This window comes from Bubalus bubalis, chromosome 5 (assembly GCF_019923935.1).
Source record: "Bubalus bubalis isolate 160015118507 breed Murrah chromosome 5, NDDB_SH_1, whole genome shotgun sequence".
Classification (NCBI taxonomy): Eukaryota; Metazoa; Chordata; class Mammalia; order Artiodactyla; family Bovidae; genus Bubalus; species Bubalus bubalis.
In genome coordinates this window covers 127,120,671-127,143,695 of record NC_059161.1, presented here as the reverse complement: position 1 = coordinate 127,143,695, position 23,025 = coordinate 127,120,671, and the positions used below count along the sequence as shown (strand labels likewise).

The window sequence follows — 23,025 nt, the reverse complement described above, 5'->3', positions numbered from 1 at the left end:
TCCTCCATGATTTGCTCATCTTCATGTCCATTGAGTCGATGATACTATCTAACCATCATCCTCTGTCATCCCCTTCTCCTTTTGCTTTCAATCTTTCCCAGCATCAGGGTCTTTTCCAGAGAGTCAGCTCTCTGCATCAGGTGGCCAAAGTATTGGAGCTTCAGCTTCAGCACCAGTCCTTCCAGTGAATGTTCCAGGTTGATTTCCTTTAGGATTGACCAGTTGGATCTCCTTGCTGTCCAAGGGACTCTCAAGGGTCTTCTCCAACACCACAATTCGAAAGCATCAGTCCTTCAGCACTCACTCTTCTTTATAGTCCCAACTCTCACATCGGTACATGACTACTGGAAAAACCATGGCTTGTCAGCAAAGTGATGTCTCTGCTTTTTAATATGCTGTCTAGGTTTGTCATAGCGTTCCTTCCAAGGAGCAAGAGTCTTTTAATTTCATGGCTGCAGCTGCTGTCCACAGTGTTTTTGGAGCCCAAGAAAAGAAAATCCGGCACTGTGTCCACGTTTTTCCTTTCTATTTGCCGTGAAGTGATGGGACCGAATGCCATGTTCTTCGTTTTTGAATGTTGAGTCTTAAGCCAGTGCTTACACGTTCCTGTTCACCCTCACAAGAGGCGCTATAGCTGCTCTTTCTGCTCTTAGAGTGGTGTCATCTGTGCATCTGCGGTTGTTGGTATTTCTCCTGGCAGTCTTTGGATTGCAGCCTGAGATTCATCCAGCCTGGCATTGTGTATATGGTTCTTAGGATCTCTTGCTCAGTTGAGGACATTGTGATGGAATTTGTCTCCTGGAGCCCTTTAGTTAGTGTTGCTGTTCTGGATTGCTGGTCCAGTACTATGCTTTGAGTTAATGAATAATGGATTCTGGAAACATTTTAAATGATGAGTTTAAGAAGAATTTATGAACGAAAAAAATACTAGTTTTGCTTAGCTTTACTTCAAGTATTTTCTGCAGTAAAATATTAAACCAGGAAAAGAAATCCTCAGTTTGGACTAGTGTCCTGACAAGCTTAGAGTGAAATCTAGGTCCTTGCTGTGCTAAGGACTCTTTAACCCTGAGTTTACTTACCTGGAACGTGAATCGATGTTTCTTAAGTTAGAGGCAGAAATTAGAGGAATAACGTAAAGAAAAACTATAGGAATTGCTTGTGTGCAGACAGAAGCTTACTTGGGGCCTGTGTACCACCTGTGTGTGGAATTGAAACACTTCACAACTAATTGTCTGGGTGTTGGCATTGTTTTGTTGAACGTTACTGGGTTACCAAGACTGTTTTTCAGCCTTATTTTTTCTTTTAACTTTACAGCTTCTAACGGAAAATCTTCAGTTGGTGTAAAAAAGAACAGCAAGAGCAGAACATTAACAAGGCAGTCTATGTCAAGAATTCCAGCTCCTCCCAACTCTACCTCATCTAAGCTAACTCCTATAAATAATTCCAGGGTACCAAAGAAACTGAAAAAACCTGCAAAGCCTTTACTATCAAAGATAAAATTAAGAAATCATTGCAAACGGCTGGAGCCGAAGAGTGCTTCGAGAAAACTCGAAATGGGAAACTTGGTACTGAAAGAGCCTAAAGTCGTTCTGTACAAAAATTTGCCCATTAAAAAAGAGAAGGAGCCAGAGGGACCAGTGGAGGCCACGGTGGCCAGTGGGTGCTTAACCAGACACGCGGCGAGAGAGCACAGACAGAACTCGGAGCGAGGCACCCCTTCGCACGCGGAGGGCGCCCCCTGCACCTACACAACCAGGCGGTCCATGAGGACGAGGATGACCTTGAAGGAGACCTCCGACATAAAGCTTGAACCAAATACCCTGGAGGGCTACAGAAGTGACTTGACAGAACCTTGTCCAGATGGCGGCGAGCAGCCCGCTCCCGGGGCGCCGGACGAAGAGCTGGCCCACGAAGCTGCACAGAAGGGGGAAGCCAGGTGTCCTAAGAGCGACAGCAGCACGTCCAAAAAGAAGTCACAGCCGGGGAAGCTGGTGCGGCAGCTGGCAAAGGCAGAGGAAGCCAGTCCCGTGCACGAGTCCCCGGGCAGGGCCGGCGTGGGGCCAGAGGCGGCGGGGGCCCACCCCGACTCAGGCGAGCACAGCGGCGTGGAGGGCGTGCCCGGGGGCTACTCGGACTGGGCCCCTTCGCCCGTCAGTGCTTCCGTGGTGACGTCAGAGAGCTTCAAAACAAAAGACGGCTTCCGAACTGCGAAAAGTAAAAAAAAGAGGCGGATCACGAGGTATGATGCACAGTTAATCCTGGAAAATAACTCTGGGATTCCCAAGTTGACTCTTCGCAGACGTCATGACAGCAGCAGCAAGGCAAATGACCAAGAGAGTGATGGGATGAATTCTTCAAAAATCAGCATCAAGTTGAGTAAAGACCATGAAAATGATAATAACCTCTATGTAGCAAAGCTTAACAATGGATTTAACTCAGGATCAGGCAGTAGTTCAACAAAATTAAAAATCCAGCTAAAGCGGGACGAGGAAAGTAGGGGGCCGTACGCCGAGGGGCTTCACGAAAACGGCGTGTGCTGCAGTGACCCCCTGTCCCTCCTGGAGTCGCGTATGGAAGTGGATGACTACAGTCAGTACGAGGAGGAGAGCACAGACGACTCCTCCTCCTCGGAGGGAGAGGACGAGGACGAGGAGTATGACGATGACTTTGAAGACGATTTTATCCCTCTGCCTCCGGCCAAGCGGTTGAGGCTCATAGTTGGGAAAGACTCTATAGATATTGACATTTCTTCCAGGAGGAGAGAAGATCAGTCTTTGAGGCTTAACGCATAATAAGCTCTTGGTCTTAACTTGACCCGGGATAACTACTTTAAAGAAATAAAAAATTCCAGTCAATTATTCCTCAACTGAAAACGTTTTAGCGGCAGCACTTCTATTGTCTCTTCACTTATCAGCATAATACTGTAGAAAGTGTACAGCGTTCTAACTCTTCTTAAAAAAGTCTGATTTGTGCACATTTTTATTGTACTTTTTAAATAGCCTTCTTATGTGCAATTCTAAGTTAGAGGTAAAGCCCTGTTGTAAAATAAAGGCTCAAGCAAAATTGTACAGTGAGAGCAACTTTCCACACAGGACATTGAAACCAATAATGTGGCTACACAGTTTCTTTTTTTTTTACTTTAAAAGCATCAACTGGCTCTTTAATATATGACTAAACAATAATTTAAAAGAAATCATAGCGGCAGCATATTAAGGTTTTCTAGTATATGCTAATATCACCAGCAATGATCTTTGGCTTTTTGATTTATTTGCTAGGTGTTTCCCCCTTGGAGTTTTGTCAGTTTCACACTGTTTGCTGGCCCAGGTGTACTGTTTGTGACCTTGGTTAAATAGCAGACCATCGGGTGGGAGTCAAATTGGTCTCTTTAAAAAAAAAAAAAGTACAATTACATGCGTGACAGCTAATTTTCAGTGCATTACATGTACAAGGATAGCAGTGTGCAGGATGAGTTTCGATGCAGCGTATTTATTGCTTGTCATGTAAATTAAGACCTTGTATTTAACACTTTTCAATCCTTTTAGATAAAATTGTTCTTTGCAAGAATGATTGGTGCTTATTTTTTCAAAAAATTTGCTGTGAACAATGTGACTACAACAAGCAACATTTATCTAATGAACTACAGCTCTCTTAATTTGGGTCTTCGAGTTTTCTGTTGCACTTGTAAAATGCTACAAGGAATATTAAAAAAAAAACTATTCACTTTAACTTATAATAGTTTATGAAATAAAAACATGAGTCACAGCTTTTGTTCTGTGGTAACCTATAAAAATGTTCGTCTTTGAAATTCAGTGTAAAGAACTGAAAACAGTGTATATGTTGTAAATATTTGTGTTGTGAGAAATTTTTGTCATAAGAAATTAAAAGAACTTACCAGGAAGGTTTTTAAGTTTAGAAATATTCATGCCAATAAAATAGGAAATTATAAATATATAGTTTTAAGCACTGCATCAGTGGGAGTTCTTGGCTTATGTTAGTTTATGTTTGAAAATATCAAAGATTTTTTTTTTTTTTACTATATTATCAGTTAAACAAAAAAGAGGAGTCAGATTTAATTTGTTTTTGAAGCACTTTGAAAAGAGAAATTAATTTTTAAGTAACTTAATGAGCAAATTTTTGATTACTACTTTATGTTCAATACCAACCTTCCATTTCTCTGGATTATTTTACAAATCATTGGACAAAGAATTTGAGAATATAAATCTGTAGCAGGTGTTTGATACCAGTGGGTCTCTTTATTTCTGGGAAATGTGTACATGTGCTTTCGGATATACAGTGTTCCTGAGTAAAATCAATTTAGGGAATTCGTGTAGTGTCTAGAAGAGTAGCCCATATCTTGAGATACTGAAAGGCCTCTGCAGGTAATGAGCAGTCCAATGGGAAAACCTCAATGCTTACTGTTAAGACTTCATGATTCCTGCCAGCTTCTGGGTTCTTGGGGACATAATTTAAGTTCCTTAAAACTATTGCTGGTAGATTCCAAATAGAAACTGGTAATATTCGTAAAAGTTCTCTGAATTTAAAATGTTCCCCTCCTTCCGTCCTTGAAGGAATTACTTCCGTGGTCTCCTCTCGTCTCGTCCCTGTTTGTATGGTGCAGTTACACCCCTCAGGTATTAACATGGGATCAGGTGGCCCACCTCCTCGCCCACTCACACCCCCTTGGCTCACTCCATCTAGAATCTTCACCTCTCGAAGTCGGGCGGCCCTGCAGGTCTGTCCCCGAGCACTCAGAGCACTTTACAGACTCACCCAGCCCTCCCGAGTGTCTGGGTGGCCGTGGGGGGTGGCAGGGGGGCTCACGCACCAAGATCACGCTTAGACCCTGCGTCCGGGAAGCACCGGAGCACAGCGGGTCACCTTGATTGGTGGGAACCCCACCTAGTTTGCAGTCTGGAAGAGGTTCAGAGACCACATCTTGAACCATTCTTTTGGAATACCAACGATAGCCACTTCAGGAATTTTCAGTCTTAAAGGAAAAAGTAACAATACTACATTTCCCACTTTTCTCCATTTTTTAAGCTTAACTTTAGTAACTTATTTATGACATTTAACTTTACTGAGGCCCCGTCTTTGGGGGCCGACCTTCCCATGGGTCCGGAGCAGTGATGCCCGGCGGTCACCGCCTCGGGAGGTGGTGTGCACAAGCGCTCGGCGGCCATGGCCGACGCCTTCCAGGGAAACCTGACTTCCGTTTTTACAGTGAGGGGCCTCGGAGTTGGCCTGCCTGTGCTGTAGGACTCTGTGTGGAACGGCCAAGTCCACACAATGCCGACCACTTGGAAGAGGTTGCAATCAATAAAACTTCTAGTCTGAGCTTATGCAATGATTGGTAAAGATTGTGGCATTGTAAGAATTAGGAAACGATCGTAGAAATATATGTAAAGTATTCAATTTTCAATCATTTTTCAAATTACTGTTTTAAATTGTTTTGCTGAGTTGTAATACTTTTGAGATAAAATGTATTCCTTGTACTGAAAGAATGAAAAAAAAAAGGACTTTTTCAGCATTTGAGGTAAGTTCTTTAACGTTTCATTAAAAAACATTTTTTACAAATATTTTGTACATGCACTTGCAGTATTGAGGTTAATCATTTTAATAAATTCGGAAATTAAAACAGTTTGGCCAGTGTTCACTGTATCTGAGAAGATCAAAGTGGTGACTTTGTCCACAAGGTTTTCATTTGCAGTAGAATTTGTAAAAATCACACTTTCTGAAACTTTTCAGTGTCTCTGCATGTTGAGTTTTCCGAGCCCTGGTCTCCTGCTCTGGGGCCATTTGGTTTAGATCAGGGTGAGCATACGTTCCTCCCAGTAGGGAGACCACTTGTAAATTGCATACTTTCCCATTTCTTGAACCTGAGAAAGTTAACTAATGGTTCCTGACTTCTTCCCACATTGAACTGGACAGAACTGGTGCATCCAGGACTGGTGTGGGTCCCTCTTTGTCTCCCAGTTACTGTAGCAAAACCTAGTTGAGAAAAGACTGACTTAGGAATCAGGAATCCTGAGTTTGCCCAACTCTGCAACATGTGGGTGACCCTGAGCAAGCTGTTCACCCCCAAACTGCCTCTTGGCAGCATCTGTAGGTCAGCGTGGACACCTGGTCCTGTTGCCAGTTAAGCTGCAGGGTGAGCCGCGTCCACTCTCAGGGCAGTCAGCGTGAGAGGCGCAACCAGGCTGGAAAGACTTCCTGAATAATTGAAATACCCACATGAACTTGGGTTCCCAGTGCAAAAAAAAGCTAAGAGGTGGCCTGGTAAATCCACAGCCACTCTCAGAAGCTTGAGTCTGCTGTCTGCCCTGAAGCAAGTTGCTCCTCCATAACCAGCGGCCTGCCGCCCAGAGTCCTCACGTGAGTTGTTTCTCCAGTGCCGACTGTGAATGTGCACCCATGGTGTTTGGAGCGGCACTCAGCGAGGTGCAAGCCTGCCTCTGACCTCGGCTAAACCCCAGAACTGGGAAGCGTGTCTCCTCTTGCAAGGGAGGACGAAAAGGTCTCCAGCCTCCTCCCCCGATGTCAGAGCTTGGGCATCGCTTGTGTTTGCTAGTGACGGGCCCAGAGGGAGAGTGGGCCCTTCTGGAAGGGGCAGGCTACATGGGCAGAATTGGGAGGGGGGGGCGGTCTCCTGCTCGAGCCCCCTCCACCTGCCTTCTTGCATGCTGCCCCTTGCACTCTCCCAGGGTGTTAAGCTTTTGTTCTTGGAAGCAGTTGGAAAGCTGTTATCCTGGAAGACAGAAGAAAGCCTACAGCCTCATCAAAATAACTTTGGTAAAGTTTTTATTTTACCAGACCCTGTTTTCTCTTTGTCAGATTTGTGAGTTTTCCTGCTCAGATGCAGTGGACAGTGGCTTCTGTCTTTTGGGGGTCACCTACCCTGTCCTGCTAAGGGGAAGCAGAGCACTGCTGGGTCTGCTCAGGCGTGCAGGAGGGCCGCCCTGGTCTGAGCCCCTGAGCAGGCTCCGACCAGAGTGGCAGGTGCAGTCTCTCTGTGGTTCTCATGACCTGCAGGAGCCCTGTCTGGGGAGGCCCTTGCAGGAGGAGCCAGGCAGGTTGAGGAGAGAGCAGGCGAAGAGGACGTTTGAAGGTGGAAATGATGAAGATAGGAAGGCGGTGCGAACAAGCAGGTCTCACCATGGAGACAGAAAACTTCCACAGGGTGGGGCGTGATTTCCTCAGAGTCAGTGAGGAGGGGTCATCTTAGGATTCCAGGTCTGTCTTGGCAACAAGAGGAAAAGAGACGGTACATGTAACGGGGAGCCAGTCCCAGCACTAGGTTTCTATTTGGTCTAACGTAGGAGATGAGATCTGATTCATTGGAAGGACTGATGCTGAAGCTGAAACTCCAATACTTTGGCCACCTGAGGCAAAGAGCTGACTCATTTGAAAAGACCCTGATGCTGGGAAAGATTCAAGGCAGGAGGAGAAGGGGACAAGAGAGGATGAGATGGTTGGATGGCATCAGTGACTCTGTGGACATGAGTTTGAGCAAGCTCCAGCACTTGGTGATGGACAGGGAAGCCTGGAGTGCTGCAGTCCATGGGGTCACAAAGAGTTGGAGACAACTGAGCTACTGAACTGAACTGAACTGAGGAGGTGAGGTCGGACCTCCTGGTAACTCAGCTGGTAAAGAATTTGCCTGCAATGCAGAAGACCTGGGTTGGGAAGATCACCCTGGAGGAGGACATAGCTACCCACTCCAGTATTCCTGCTTGGAGAATCCCCATGGACAGAGGATCCTGGCAGGCTACAGTTCATGGGGTCTCAAAGAGTCAGACCCGACTGAGTATTAAGCACAGCACAGCACAGGAGGTGAGGTCATCTGATTGGGAGGAGATGAGGGGCCCAAAGCTTCAGGAGCATGGAGAAGATTTGAAATCAAGAAAGGGGAAGGGAGCTGACTGCAGAAACCCACTGTGAAGTATCACAGAAGTCTAGGTACCAGTCAGGGTTGTAGGAACGCACGGGAGCGAAGACTGGCGGCGGCACTTCTCAGCACAGGGAGGAGGCTCTCAGCCAGGTGGGGGGCCTCAGAAGGCAGCAGGGCTGGAGGCTTCAGGGGGGCAGGAAAGGGCTTGAATGAAGATGGCTGGCATGCACTCGGGTTAGGGAAGAAGAGTCTGCAGCAAGAGTGGGCCCCTGGCCAGGGAAAGTAGAGTTGCCCAAGGCCTGGAGGTACTCCTGCAGTCAATAGCTCAGCAGTAGCTGGGCAAGCACCTGAGGTTGGAAGGCGGGCTCTCGAGGCTGAAAGAGTTGCATTTTCAATGGGGTTTGGGGAAGAATGTCATGGTCCTGAGTCGCCAGGACATTGAACAGAACCAAGGGAGCCAGGATGGCAGCAGATGGCCTCGTCTGTGAGCCCTGGGAAGCAAGCAAGCACTCCCAAAGCCAGACAGAGCTGAGCCTGGGGGGGACAAACACGGATAGGGGCACTGTGTTCAGGTAGGGGCGTCTCATGGACTCTCCCTGCCCTCCTCCAGAGCTGGGGTAGTACGTGCTCAGTAACTACAGTTCAGAGAAAGGCTGAATCAGTCTGCCCAAGGCCACGTGGCTGGTGGCAAGTGGCTGCTGTGGCCCCAGAACACCGCTTCAGGTGGAGTCCAGCCAGGACCGCGCTGGCCGGTGAGGGTCACAGAGCCAAGGGTCACTCCAGCCTGAGTCTGGAGGCCCCACCTTCCCCGGGTTAATTCTGCAAGCGTCTGTCTCCTAAGAATTCCCGTCTGCTGACAAATAGCGATCACTGCCTTTTACCCTCATTTCCACGCGGTTCCATGGGGCCAGGAGAACTTTGTCCAAAGGTTATCGTGCAGATATGTGGGGTGACCGCCCACTTTGCCCAGAGTGGGTGAGGCCCCCACCCGTGTTTGCTGGGCCCCAAGGGATGCAGGTTTGTCTGTATGTGAAAAAGTGAATCAAACACGCCTCTAGACAGCGGAAGAAAAAGTCCAGGGTTTCCTACAGCCTGGCGAGCCTGTGGTTGCAGTGGGGCCAGCGACCTCACACAAACGTCCAGGGGGGAGGGGCCAGAGCCGACCAGGTGGTTTCTGTGTTATTCCCTGAAACACACCTGCGTTACCCTCCGGGCAGCTGGCCTCTGATGGGACAGACTTCGGACACTGTGACCACAGGCCCGGGCGGCTGGGCTCCATTCTAGGACAGAAAGCTGATTTCTGCATCTGAAGCCCCCCCTGGGGAGGCGGGTTCGCCTGGGCTCAGCCCCCGGCCTGGGGAGGTCGGGCTCTGTGGTTCCTCCCGGCCCTCCCTGGGGCTGTGGGCTGGACGCGGCCGCTGGCAGAGGTCCCCGGGCTCGAGCCCAAGGCTGTTACCTTCCCTCCCCTCTTCTGGCAGGTGGAGGAGGCCCTTCGCAGTCGCTGTCCTAGAAAACCAAACAGAAGATGATTTCCTGCTCTAGCCAGTTAAACCACATTTTTCCTCTTGGGATACAAGGGTGAGGGACGGATGACTTGCCAGCCTCCAGGTGGACTAAAGCTGGCCCTAGAAATGACCCGGTCTGGGGTCACAGCTGGACATTCGCAGCTGACCTCCCACCCCCCGCCCACTGCCCAGGCTGCCCACATGACTCGGAGGCAGCACCTTTCCTGGCTACGTGAGCCCTCTGCTCTCTCTGTCCTCCCTGTACCAGGGGGTAACACTGCCACTTGGCTTGAGGGTTAAGTGAGAACACCGCTTGGGCCTTCATGTGGCACCTGGCACTCCAGCCAGCTCAACAGCCTGCATGGCACTCCCTGCCCTCAATGTCCTCTGACCTCTGCCCTCGCCAACTGTGGTGGTTATTTACTCTCTCAGTCGTGTCCGATTCTTTGTGACCCCATGGACCGTAGGCCGCCAGGCTCCTCTATCCACTGGATTTCCCGGGCAGGAATACTGGAGTGGGTTGCCAATTCCTTCTCCAGGGGAATCTTCTCGACCCAGAGATGGAACCCGCGGCTCTTGCCACATCTCCTGCATTGCAGACAGATGCTTTACCGCTGAGCCACAGGAGAAGCCCCCTCGCCAGCTGACCTCCGCTCAAAGGGCCTAAATCACAACCCCCTCCATCCCAACCTCAAAACACCGGCGGCCAGAGCTGGTCTCCACTGGTCTCCGCTGTTACCGTGGCACCAGGTGATTCCAGTCCTTTCTCTCTCCGCTCACCAAAGGATGCTGTTCCATCCCCCTTCCTCTCCTGCTTCCGCAGGGGTCTCAGGTCCACCTGCTCCCTTGACGCCCTTCCCTTCTTGAGCACCAAAGACATGAAAACCGACCCCCCGCCAACTCCAAAGGCACAGGAGTGATGGGGCCCCAGCCCTTCCCTCACAAACAGCAACTCAGCATGAGAAGTGCCTGACTGCTGTGTGAGCAGTCTGATGGAGTACAGAGGAAGGGACCCCCACTTCTACTGGGGAATCAAGGCAGGCTTCAAGGAGAACTCAAGATTAAGAAGGACTCCAAGGGGTGAATAGGAGTTCATAAACTCAAAGAGCAGAGAGGCAGCCAACGCATGCAAAGTCCTGGAGATGGGAAGGGACAGGGTGTCCTCCGGGAAGGAATATGAGCAGTTCAGTGTGGCCAAATCTAGAAGCTTTCAAGGAAATACTAGAGGTGGGCCCAGCCCTCAGCCCCGAGGAGCCTGGGTGGGGGTGGGAGGGAGACAGGCCACCTGTGGGGTGAGTGGGCAGTGTTCTGGTCAGGCATCCTTGGGCCGAACTCTGTCTCTATTGCCTCCTAATTTCCCAGCCTTTGTCTCCTGTTCTGTAAAATGGAGATGGGAGTTGTGTCCAACTCATGGAGCAGAAAGACGCATGGTGATCGGTAACTAACAGATGCTTTGGTTCCTTGGAGTCCAATTCTCCCCGTTTTACAATTGAGGGGATACAATAGATGCTGCATTTTAATCAAGGTCATGCAGGAGCAGAGCCAGGACCCTGTGGTTCCAAATGTCTGTTTTGAAAAACTTCAAACAGAAAGTCGCGAGACTAGTAGAGTGGATACCTGTACGTCCGCCAAACGAGATACAGTTACTCTGAATAAGGGAGCTGCTCAGACCCAGGTCCAGTCCAGAACTCCTCAGTCTTCCTCCAGACGCCAGCCCCACCTGTGGCCCCGCATCCCAGGAGGCCATCAATATAGAGAGGAACACTGCCCCCTGGGAGGGACCGTGCCTTGCCGGGGGTCACACAGCAAGCACGAGGCAGAGGCGGGACCTGGACTTGCAGTGGTACAGGCAGCTCAGCCCCTGACGCTGGCCGCGGTAGGCAGTGCCCAGGCAGGTCTGCCCTTCGGCCTGAGTCAGCGGCCAGCCTGGCCATCGAGACGGCTCCTGTTGACATGTGATAACAGGTGTTTGTTTAGCTGGGGCCACTTGCCAAGGGGGTTAATGTTCAACTCCCTCCAACCCTGGAGCTGCAGGAGGGGGCACTGGGTAGTGAGACCCCAGGCCAGTGCTGGGCCCACAGCCTTCTGCCCCTCCCCCAGGCAGGAGTGGGCCTTGGCCTTGGGGAGGTGAGGCCTCCCAGGGTCTCCTGGATCTCTGGGAGAGACACACAAAAGCAGCAGGTGGGACCCTCTTGCCCTCCTAGAGGAGGAGGAGCCTGGGTTGCTGAGTGGATCAGCTTCACAAAAGCCCACAGGAGTCTGGATCGGGCTGATGTCGGGGGCTCTGGGGGCTCCTAGCAGGCCCTGGTGGCCTGAAGTATGGGGACGGGGTGGGGCTCCATCAGTCCCACCTGGGGCTCCCTTGGTGGTCTTTGCTTGCTTTTCCCTTGGCCTGGACCCCTCTCTGCTCTCCACCCCACCCTGATTTCCTCTCTGCTCAGCCCGAGCCCTGGTACCCTAAGGGGTCCCTGTGGCCGGACAGGTATCAACCCCAAGAAGGCCTGGGCAAGGGGACACAGGTGATGAGAGGGGCTTCCACCCCCCACCACCTACTCCCACTTCCTGTCCTCATAGGAGGGCTTGGCAGGGGTCAGGTTACCCCTACACACACACACAAAAAGCCAAAGCCTCAGGCTGTCTCCAGCCATGAGACCCCTGGGCCAGCCTCTCCCCCAGGCGAAGCTGGACGCACAGGGGCCGCTGGCGAGGAGGGGCCGTAGCAGACGTGGCCCCAGGACACTTGACTCCACACAGGGGCTCCTGGGGGGAAGGAGGCAGAGAGCAGAGCCTGGGCACCCCCCCGGGTCTGGGGTGGGGGGCTGCTGGCCAAGGGGAACACGGGTGGGGGCCACAGCCTCTCCGCTTCCACATGCTGTGGCCGGCACCGCCAGCCGGGGCCAGCGGGAGAGCAGGGCACAAGCCATCCTCCAGCTGCACCCGCCCCCAGCTCTGGGGACAGAAACGCCAACGCCTGCTTCCCAGGGCTTCCCACATGGCCCTGAGAGCCCTGAGCGCACAAACCCAGCCTCACCCAGCTTCAGGGAACCTTCCAGATAGGCCTAGGGGCAGCCAGGAAGCTCAGGGAGGGAAACGGGCCTCCTGCGGGCCAGGGTCTGCCCGGGGCAGGGTCGGGGCAGGCAGGAGGGCCTGACTCTCTCTCTTCGGGCCAAGTGCCCTCCCCACGGGGCAGAAAGTGCACCCTGACCACGGAGCCAAGCTTGAGGCTCGAGAGTACGGGCCACCTCGGCTGCCCAACCCAGAGATAAGGAATACGAGGGGCCGAGGGGCCGAGGTGGCGGGCTGCCCAGAGGCCCTTGGGGCAGTCCCGCCCTGCCTGCCAGCTGCCTGCCCCATGGACAGTGGGCGGACTGAGGACAGGGGGGTGGCGGGGCTGGCATCTGGCCCTCAGCCCGAGAAGAGGAAGGCCGGGCTGCCCTGCGCTGAGCGGGAGTGTGGGCAGCCCCAGGTCAGGCCCTGGGTCAGACTGCAGCCTGGGAGGCAGTGAGCTATGGGCCACGTGGCTTCCAAAGGCCTTGGCGTCAGCTGGGTTGAGAAGGGCCTCATCTTGGACTCTGGCCAAGGGAAGCGGCGGAGGACCAGCCCTGGCCACCCCCGGACCACCAGCCGGGCCTTCGCTCTGTGATGCAATGCCTCCTCCCACCGACATTCCTACAGTCGTGGGGTGTTTGCTGAGCCACCCTGGGCACCCGGGGATCCCTGGTCCCCGCCCTTTCCCAGGGAAGTCCTCATCCACAGACAGACAGATAGAGGGACAGACAGACAGACAGACACACACACGGACACTCTGTGCTTAGGGCTCTGATGAGGGCAGCCCAGGGGCTAAGATACACAGGGGACAGTGGAGAATGCAGCAGGGAAGGCTTCTCAGAGGAAGTGTCCTTTAGGGGAGGCGCTGGGAAGGTTCTCAGCTGTCCCAGAAGGAAAGACCCTTCCCACTCTCTCACAGCACCCCCACAGCAGCCCCCTCCCGGGGCCAAGAACGGAGGCCTCAGGCACAGCCCCCTACCTCTGCTTTTATGACATATGGATGATACGTTCAAAAATATTAAGAGGGGAGGCCCTGGGGGAGGGGGTCATAGAGCCAGGCTCTGGGGTCAGAGAGACCTGGCTCTGAGCCTGGACTCAGTCACGTGCCAGCTGCAACCTTCATCTTTCTGAGCCTCAGTTTCCTCATCTGTAAAACGGACGCTTGCGGAGCTTGGGGGAGGGTTAAATAAGAGGACTGGCTTCATGCACTTGGCATGAAGGTGAGAGTGTTAGTGGCTCAGTTGTGTCTGACTCTATGCGACCCCATGACTGTAGCCGGCCAGGCTCCTCTAGAATATTGGAGTGGGTTGCCATTCCCTTCTCCAGGGGATCTTCCCGACTCAGGGATTGAACTTGCGTCTCCTGCATTGCAGGCAGTTTCTTTACCGTCAGAGCCACAAGGGACTCACACTTAGCCTGGTGCCTGGCGTTTGCTCAGCTCTTGATAAGCCCCAGATCTTGGCTGTTAGAAGAGGTCCCCCTCCCCCGAGATGGAGGGCCCTGCAATGAAGGCTGGCCGGGGCACTCAATGTTTGTGTGCAGGGAGAGGACCAAACGCTCCCCTCCCCCGAGAGGACGTGCCTTCGCTCACGGCTTCCTGGACCTGAGCTGACGGTCAGCTGCTCCGGCACGTCTCGCTGCCTCCTCCAAAGTCCACCAGCCCCTGCTGCCCAGGCGGTAGAGAAGCCACTGTCAGCAGGGCTGGGACAGGACGGGCAGGGGCCCTGGTTCCCTTGTCAGGGTCACTTGCTACCTGCCCCTCTATGAGGCCATTCCCCTTCTTTGGAACATTCTGAGTTCATGTGACTCGGGGTGGACCACGCATCCCCACTTGACTCCGGGGCTGGCCAATCAGAGCACCTGTCCCCGGGAACTATGACCAAGTTAGGGCAACGAAACACAACTGTGGGACTTTGGCCGGGACCCTGAGGCAAGGGGCACTCTCTCTCCACTGGGGTTGCTTCATCAGCAGGAGGGGAGCGGGAGCTGCAGCCCACGTTCTTGTCACCACAGTGGGGGGTGGGGGGAGGTTGGATTCAGCCGGCTTTGCAACCCCAGGGACCTGGGCCCAGGTCCTTCAGCCCTTCAACACCTCACTACCGTGCTGGGCAAGCCAGGCTTGGTGATGGGGTTGGAGGTTGGAGGTCAGGTCACTCAACTGCTGAGTGACCCAGGGCCAAGCATTGGGCCCCAAACCCACAGACCCACAAGGCAAACAGAGCCGGGGTTTGAACCCTGGCTTTTCCATTCTAAAGCCAGTGTCCCCAACTACTTCCTTCAGTGACCGCTCCAAGCTTCTGCCAGTGGCCAACTCCCTCCCCTGCCTTGTGAAGCTCACAGGCCTGGGCCAGGGCTGCCCGCTCCACTCGGTGGCCCCAGGGTAGAACAGAGGACAGCTGGCAGCTGCTGCAGCTCCCATGGGACGCCGCCCCCAGCAGGCCTGGGCATGCACAGCGGCAGGAACGGCCTTTGCCACTCCTGGGTTTGAATCCACACCCTGCCATCTCCTGGTTGTGTGGTTTGGGATACATGATGTCACTTCTCTGAGCCTCACTTGTTTCATCTGCCAAATGGCAATCATCATCATCATCATAGCTAATTGTCTGCTGTCACTTAAATGTTGGCACTGGGCTTGCATTTTCCACTTGTTATCTTATCTTGATTTCTCCCACACCCCTGTACAGTGGACCTCCCCACTGGTATGTTCTGAATGAGGAAGATGCCTTTAGTGATTGGGTCAAATTACACATATGCACAAAATACCACAGACCCACAGAACTGACAGAGCTGGTTTTTGAACCCTGATTTTTTGTTCTAAAGCAAGTGTGTCGCCAACTACTTCCTTTCTTTTTAATTGAAGTAGATTGTGTTTGTTTTCACCCAACTATTTCCTTTAACACCTTCCTTACCAGGTTCTGTTTTAGGTAAGTTTCAACCAAGAAAGTAAGATTTCAAGCAGAGAGGGACTGAACTCAAGCCCTCAGGGGCTGCAAAACCATTGGAAGAGCTGGGGGAGTAAAGGGCAGGCTATAGCCCCACCCTAGCCTTTGGAAATTGGCAGGTGTGGGAATTGCATCACAAGGGAGGGTGAGCCCCAGGAAGACCCCACAAGTCACTGCTATTCTGTCGCTCAGTCGTGTCTGCCTCTTTTTGATCCCAGCATGCCAGGCTTCCCTGTCCTTCAGAGTTTGCTCAAACTCATGTTCATTAAGTCAGTGATGCCATCCAACCATCTCATCCTCTGTTTTCCCCTTCTCCTCCTGCCTTCAGTCTTTCCCAGCATCAGGGTCTTTTCAAATGAGTCAGCTCTTCGCATCAGGTGGTCAAAGTACTGGAACTTCAGCTTCAGCATCAGTCTTTCCAATGAATATTCAGGGTTGATGTCCTTTAGGATTGACTGGTTTCATCTCCTTTCTATCCAAGGGACTCTCAAGAATCTTCTCCAACACCACAGTTCGAAAGCATATGTTCTTTGGTGCTCAGCCTTCTTTAGGTCCAACTCTCACATCCATACATGACTACTGGAAAAATCATAGCTTTGACAAGATGGATCTTCGTTGGCAAAGTAATGTCTCTGCTCTTTAATACTCTTAAGTTTGTCATAGCTTTTCTTCCAAGGAAAATGCATTTTTTTAATGTCATGGCTGCAGTCAGCATCTGCAGTGATTTTGGAACCCAAGAAAATAAAGTCTGTCACTATTTCCACTTTTTCCCCATCTATTTGGGACTGGATGCCATGATCTTAGCTTTTTAATGTTGAGTTTTAAGCCAGTTTTTTCACTTTTCTCTTTTATCCTCATCAAGAAGCTCTTTAGTTCCTCTTCTCTTTCTGCCATTAAAGAGGTATCATCTGCATATCTGTGACTGTTGATATTTCTCCTGGCAATCTTGTTTCCATCTTGTGATGCACCCAGCCTGACATTTCACATGATGTTTTCTACATATAAGTTAAATAAGCAGGACGACAATATACAGCCTTGACATACTCCTTTCCCAATTTTGAACCAGTCCATTGTTCCATCTGGCTCTAACTGATGCTTGTTGACCTGCATACAGGTTTCTCAGAAGGCAGGTAAGGTGGGCTGGGATTCCCATCTCTTTAATAATTCTCAGTTTATTGTGATTCACGCAGTCAAAGCCTTTAGCATAGACAATGAAGCAGAAGTAGATGTTTTTCTGGAACTCTCAGAAGTCCCTGAGCAAGCATCAGATCCGTCTCCTGGAGAAAGCAAAGGAGGAGGAGTTGCAGGGCAGACCATCAGTCCGGGGCAAAGTCCGCGCCTGTCTCTCCATAAGACAGAGGTGGTTACCCAGGACCTCCGGCAGCAGAAAGAATGGCACCCAAGCTGATGCCACTGTCCAGGAGCAATTCAGACCCTGGGTGGTCTCTGAGTCCAGCAGGGGCTTTCAGAATGTGGGGACCAAAACTGAGTCCTGTAAATGTTGCTTGAGACCCCTGGGGGAAGAAGAGAGTGAGTGACTGGAGGAAGTAGAACAAAGTGCCCACCAAGCCTCCTGACCCTGAGAGGTATGAGGGAAGGGCTCTGGGGGCTCCACCCCAAGGTGGAGAAGGTGACCAATAAGAACGGGGAGGACGTCCTCACAAGCAGTGTCCAAGATGAAATGTGGGAAGAAGATAACAGAGAAAGGGGCTTCCCAGGTGGCATTAGTGGTAAAGAACCCTCTTGCCAATGCAGGAGCACAGGAGACCTGGGTTCGATCCCTGGGTTGGTAAGATCCTTTGGAGGAGGACATACTCCAGTATTCTTGCTTGGAGAATCCCATCAACAGAGGAGCCTGGCAGGCTACAGTCCATGGGGTCGCAAAGAGTAGGACACGACTGAACAACTTAGCATGCAGGAAATAGAGGAAGAGACTGGGCACTGTGTTATGCTTGCACGTGTATTTCTACAAAAAGCTTTAACAGATATGAAATGATCAATGAGTTCATAAAGAAATTCTCAACATCACTAATCATCAGGGAGATGTAGATCAAAACTACCAGGAGAGGGACTTCCCTGGCGGTCCAGGCGTTAGGACTCGGCATTTCCTCTGACAAGGGCCCAGGTCTAATCCCCGGATGGGGAACTAAGATCCCACAAGACACCTGACAGTGAATGTGTTAGTCGCTCAGTCATGTCCAACTCTTGACGACCCCAAGGACCGTAGGCCACCAGGCTCCTTTGTCTATGGGATTTCCCAGGCAAGAATACTGGAGTGGGCAGCCATTCTCTTCTCCAGGGGATCTTCCCAACTCAGGGGTCGAACCCAGGTCTCCCACATTGCAGGCAGATTCTTTATCATCTGAGCCACCACCAGGGAAGCCCCACACAATACACGTGGCATGGTCAAAAAGAAAAAAAAATACCAGGAGATACCACTTTACACCCATTAGGATGCCCTTCTTTTTCTACTTTGGCTGCGCCGGGTCTTACTTTAGTTGCTGCATGTGGAATCTTGAATTGCGGCGTATGAATTCTCAGTTGCAGCGTGTGGGATCTAGTTCCCTGACGAGGGATCCAACCTGGATCCCCTGCATTGAGAGTGCGAAGTCTTAGCCACTGAACCACCAGCTAAGTCCCTAGGACCCCTATTTTCAAAATGGAAGCGAGAGAGAAAAGTGTTGGTGAATTGTGGGAAAAGCACAACCCCGGTGCATTGTGGGAGTGTCACATGGTACAGTTGTGGAAAATAGTGTGCCGTTCCTCCCAACACTAACCACGGAGCTCCCATTTGATCCAGAAGTTCCACTTCGTGGCATATCCTCCAAAGAACTGAAAGCAAGCACAGGGACAAGTATTTGGGCACTAGTGTTCCTGGAAGCGTTATTCACAGTAGCTGAAATGTGAATTTATAACCTAACAAAGGCTGTGCCTTGTTTCTTAGAGTGGTTTGCGGTCCAGCTGCAACGAATATTTGAAATCCTGGTTCTTGGACACCACTCACAATCTACTGAAGCAAATCTATTTGTTTTTCTCTTTTTCTGTGTTTTAAAAAATTTTGTCAAGTGATTCTGATGTACCTTATAAGTTGAGAACCACTGATCTGGTGATCCAGGTCAGAGGCTTCCACACTAGGCTGCATATTATTACCTGAAAACTTAAAAAAAAAATGTTTCTGGAAGATTTTTACTCATTAGTTCTTAGGTAGGGCCTATGCACATTTTAAGAAGTCCCCAGATATGTCTGATCCAAGAAACCACTGGTCAAGACTTTCCAGTGATTTATAAGGAATGAAGTAATTTGAAAGCTACCCACATAACTCTTGGGATTAATCTTATGAATCAATTCTTAAACTACTGCTTTTGATTTAAAGTCAGATTTGAGACTGAAATAAAAAGGCAGGAAACAGGTATAGAATTTTTGTAAATTGAACTTTTGTGACCTATTTTAAAACAAATCATATTTATTGAATGAATGGCAAGGCACATGTATTTTTATAAATGTATTTACCTTTTGAAGATTTTTTAAAATGTCTACAGTATGTATTAGCATCCACTATTTTGGGGACTTCCCAGGTGGCGCAACAGTAAAAAATCTCCCTGCCAATGCAGGAGACTTTTCATAAGAGACCTGGGTTCGATCCCTGGGTTGGGAAGAACCCCTGGAGAAGAGAATGGCCACCCACTCCAGTATTCTTGCCTGGAGAATTCCATGGACAGAGGTGGGCCCCAGTCCAAGGGGTCGCAGAGAGTTGGGCAGGACTGAGCGACTGCACACACGCAAAAGGTGGTAACAACCAGTGTCCGTCAACGGGCAGATGGATTTTTCAAACGTGATCTAACCATATAGTAGAATATTTTTTTGGTCTAAAAAGGATTAAAATTCTGATATATGCCATAACATGGATGAACCTCAGAGACATTGTGCTAAATAAAACAGGTCACGGATTTCCCTGGGGGTCCTGTGGCTAAGACTCTGTGCTCCCAGCTCAGGGGCCTGGGTTCAATCCCTGGTTGGGGAACTAGATCCCACGTGCCACAACTAAAGATCCTATATGCTGCAACGAAGACCCAGCAAAGCCAAATAAACAATTTTGAAAAAAGAATTAAAATAGGTCAGACGCATATTGCATAGTTCCACTTATATGAAGTCCCTAGAATACACACATTCACAGAGACAGAGAATAGAATGGTGGTCACCAGGGCCAGATGGAAGGAGGAATAGGAAGCTGTTTAATGTGTACAGAGTTCTCAGTTCTGCAAGATGAAAAGTGTTCCAGAGACTGGGTGGACAACAATGTGAATTTACTTAGTGCTACTGAGCAGTACACTTAAGGATGTTTAAGATGGTTAAGGCTGGTTGTCTCAGATGAGAAGGTCCAGGTTCCTAGGACAGGCAATAGAACAGCGTGAGGACCCCACTGGGCCCATGGTCATGAATTTGAAAGAAAACCAGTTGAACCAGTCTCGGGATGTTAATGCAGAACGTTCAGCTTTCCAGGGGCAGCTGAGAAGGGCAGGTGAAGAGGAGCCATTTGGGTTGGCCTCGGGTGGGGGTTTGCCAGGTGGATGTAACAGAGGAAGAGAGTGATGTATTAGGAGAGGCCAGCTGCTGTAACAAAGAACCCCCAGATCACCCTGGTGAGTACCACAAAACTTTGCTTCAAGCTCATGTTAAAAGCCTTCTTTGTTCCTGGTCAGGGGTCTCTCCTCCAGTTCCCCGCTTCTCGTGATGCTGTTGCCTTCTCTCTGCAGCTCCCTAGATCACCAGGAAAGGGGGAGAAGGTGTGAAGGCATAGCAAACATTTAACCTCCTTGGCCCCGGAGGGGCACGTTTGGCCTCTGTGTGTGTCACGGTCCATTCATGTGGTGGGCAGGCAGCCTTCCTTCCACGTGGAGATCCAGGGGAACAGGCACTTTGGGGTTTCTGTGTTGCTGTTGTCTTCAGCTGCGCTGGGTCTCAGTTGCGGCCCCTGGGATCTTCATCGTGGCAAGCAGGATCTAGTTCCCAGACCAGAGACTGAACCCAGGGCCCCCTGCCTTGGGAGCAGAGTCTTAATCACTGGGCCGCCAGGGAAGTCCTGAGGCAGGCACTTTGGCAGGAGTGCCCCTGCCCTGGCTTCTCCCCCTGGATCCAGGGAAGCAGGAGGGCAGAGAGGCTCCCCCAGGACACAAGGAGTCTCGTGGTCCTAGCCCACCGCAAGGGGAGGGGTTCCAGGGAAGTGTCATCTTCCCATGTTCCCAGGAAGGAGAAGGGAGCCCAGGTTGTGGGAGTTCTCATGGAGTCTCTGCCAGGAGGGTGGGTTTAAGAGAGCGTGATAATTGCAGCTTGATCCGAGGGCTGAAAAAGATCAGAAATGGTAGCCAGAGTGCTTCCTTGGCGGTCCAGTAGCTAAGACTCTGCACTCCCAATGCAGGGGGCCTGGGTTCCATCTCTGGTCAGGGAACTAGATCCCACATGTCACAATGAAGTTTGAAGATCCTGCGTGGGGCAACCAAGACCCAGCATAGCCAAATAAATAAATACTTTAAAAAACAGAAAGAAAGAAAAGAATAGAAGTGGTAACCAGGGAAGGTCCCAGTGGAGCACACTAAGATCAAACAATAGGAGCTGGTGGATCCAAAGTAGGATGCTGTAAAGGGCTATTTCTGGTGGTGAAACAGCACAGTTCAGTTCAGTCACTCAGTTGTGTCCGACTCTGCAATCCTGTGGACTGCAGCATTCCAGGCTTCTTTGTCCATCACCAGCTCCCAGAACTTGTTCAAACTCATGTCCATTGAGTTGGTGATGCCATCCAACCATCTCATCCTCTCTCGTCCCCTTTTCCTCCTGCCTTCAATCTTTCCCAACATCAGGGTCTTTTCCAATGAGTCAGTTCTGTGCATCAGGCGGCTTTGGCCACCTGAATGGAGCTTCAGCTTCAGCATCAGCCCTTCCAATGAACACCCAGGACTGATTTCCTTTAAGACTGACTAGTTTGATCTCCTTGCAGTCCAAGGGACTCTCAAGAGTCTTCTCCAACACCACAGTTGAAAAAATCAATTTTTTGGTGCTCTGCTTTCTTTATGGTCCAACTGTCACATCCATACATGACTACTGGAAAAACCATAACTTTGACTATATGGACCTTTGTTGACAAAGTAATGTCTCTGCCTTTTAATATGAGACATATTAAATAATGTCTCATATTAAATAATGAAATAGCACAGGGCCCCCTGCATATGACTCAGTGCAGGTGAACGTGTGGACAAGAGGCCAGGAGTACAGAGTTCTTTCTCCTTTCACCCCCCAGCTGTGGGCCAGGCTCTGTTTGAAGCTCTTGGTAACTATTCACTTATTTAATCCTCTAACAACTGTATGAGTTAGGGGCTCAAATTGTTCCCACCACCGCAGGTATCCCAGCACATGCATTCACCGAGGAGCAGCCCCTGGAGGAGGACGGGGACTAAGGGGTCAGTAGAGGCAGCGGCCAGCACAGGTGAGAAGGGAGGCGGGGTGGTCTCACAGGCAGGAGGACCAAGGCTGCGGGCCTTTGGGGGAGGGGTTGCTGCGGGGCCTTAGCCCCAGTCTGGAGGCCTGGCTTCCTGGGAGAATCTGCTGGCGGATTCCACTTGCCTTCTGGGAGTGAAACCTTTGCCCCAAGGCTCCAGGAGCTGCCCTCGGCCACCCCCGCACCCTCCCCCGGCCAGTCTGGCGCCGCAGCCTCGGGCACTGCCTAGCTGTTATCTGGTAAATTATAAGCTCTAATTGCAAAAGCGACTTCATCAAACCAGTCGGAAAAAAACGGAAAAGCCTTTAGCTGCTCCTGATGAACACGGGAGCGGCTCCTACCGGGTCCCAAGCGCGGGAAGGGGGCTTGTAAAGCAGGGGAGGCCTGTGCCCCCAGCCACCCGCCCCTCAGCCCAGCGCCCTCTCACCGACAGCGGCGGCCGGGCGCAGGAATCCTCCGCCGCCCTCCTCCCCACAGCCCCTGACCTTGGAATTTGGCCTGGCAGCTGCTGGGGGGTGCTGGGTACGGTGGCTGGTCTCTAGGACCCAGTGGATTCCAAGGCTGCCACCAAGCGCCCCTCTGCCCTGTTAGATGGCTCAGAAGCTGGGCACCGGCCAAGGTCACACAGAGGGTCACCAGGGGAGCCCCACCTCTGGGAGGCTCCTTCAGACTGAGATGGGAGTGGGGGTCACCAGGGACAGAGCTAGGGGCATCCAGGCTAGGGACTGGAGGTGCTCCTGGGGGAGAGACCCTCCCAGGGGAGAGACCCTTCCAGGAGAGAGGGGCCAGGTCCTGAGCCTGCAGAGTGGGCAGTGCGGGGCTGGCCCAGCGCTGGCCATGGGATCCCGGGTAGACAGAACCACTGACTCCCGCCTGCGCCCCAGCCTCAGCTTACCCATCTGTTCAAGGGGCCCTCAGGTCCTGCTGGGTTTTCTCCAAAGGAAGGAAAGCCACTCCAAGGCCACTTGACACAAGTCCAATCCTCAGGGCCCAGGCCTGACTGAGCAGGAAGGAGTCCAGTGGGGCACAGTTCCTGAACCAGGGTTTCCTGACGCCTGCCCAGAGGTCTGGTTCCCCACAGGGTGACTTCCGTCAGAACAGGGATCTTCTAAACAACTGCGTTTCTTGTGTCACAAAAATAAGGCATCTGGG

At 51.4% G+C, this 23,025-nt stretch overlaps 1 protein-coding gene across 12 annotated transcripts in view; it reads left to right on the top strand.

The window, feature by feature from the left end:
* Positions 1 to 5,637, top strand: part of KMT5B (lysine methyltransferase 5B) — a 53,906-nt gene extending 48,269 nt beyond the window's left edge. For all 12 annotated transcript variants that reach the window (XM_044943788.2, XM_025286823.3, XM_025286820.3 and 9 more), the window contains one exon: positions 1,315 to 5,637. In XM_044943788.2, coding sequence (XP_044799723.2) covers positions 1,315 to 2,792 — 1,478 coding nt within the window. In that variant the 3' untranslated portion in view covers positions 2,793 to 5,637. The remainder of the gene's footprint in view (positions 1 to 1,314) is intronic.
* Positions 5,638 to 23,025: the final 17,388 nt, after the last annotated feature.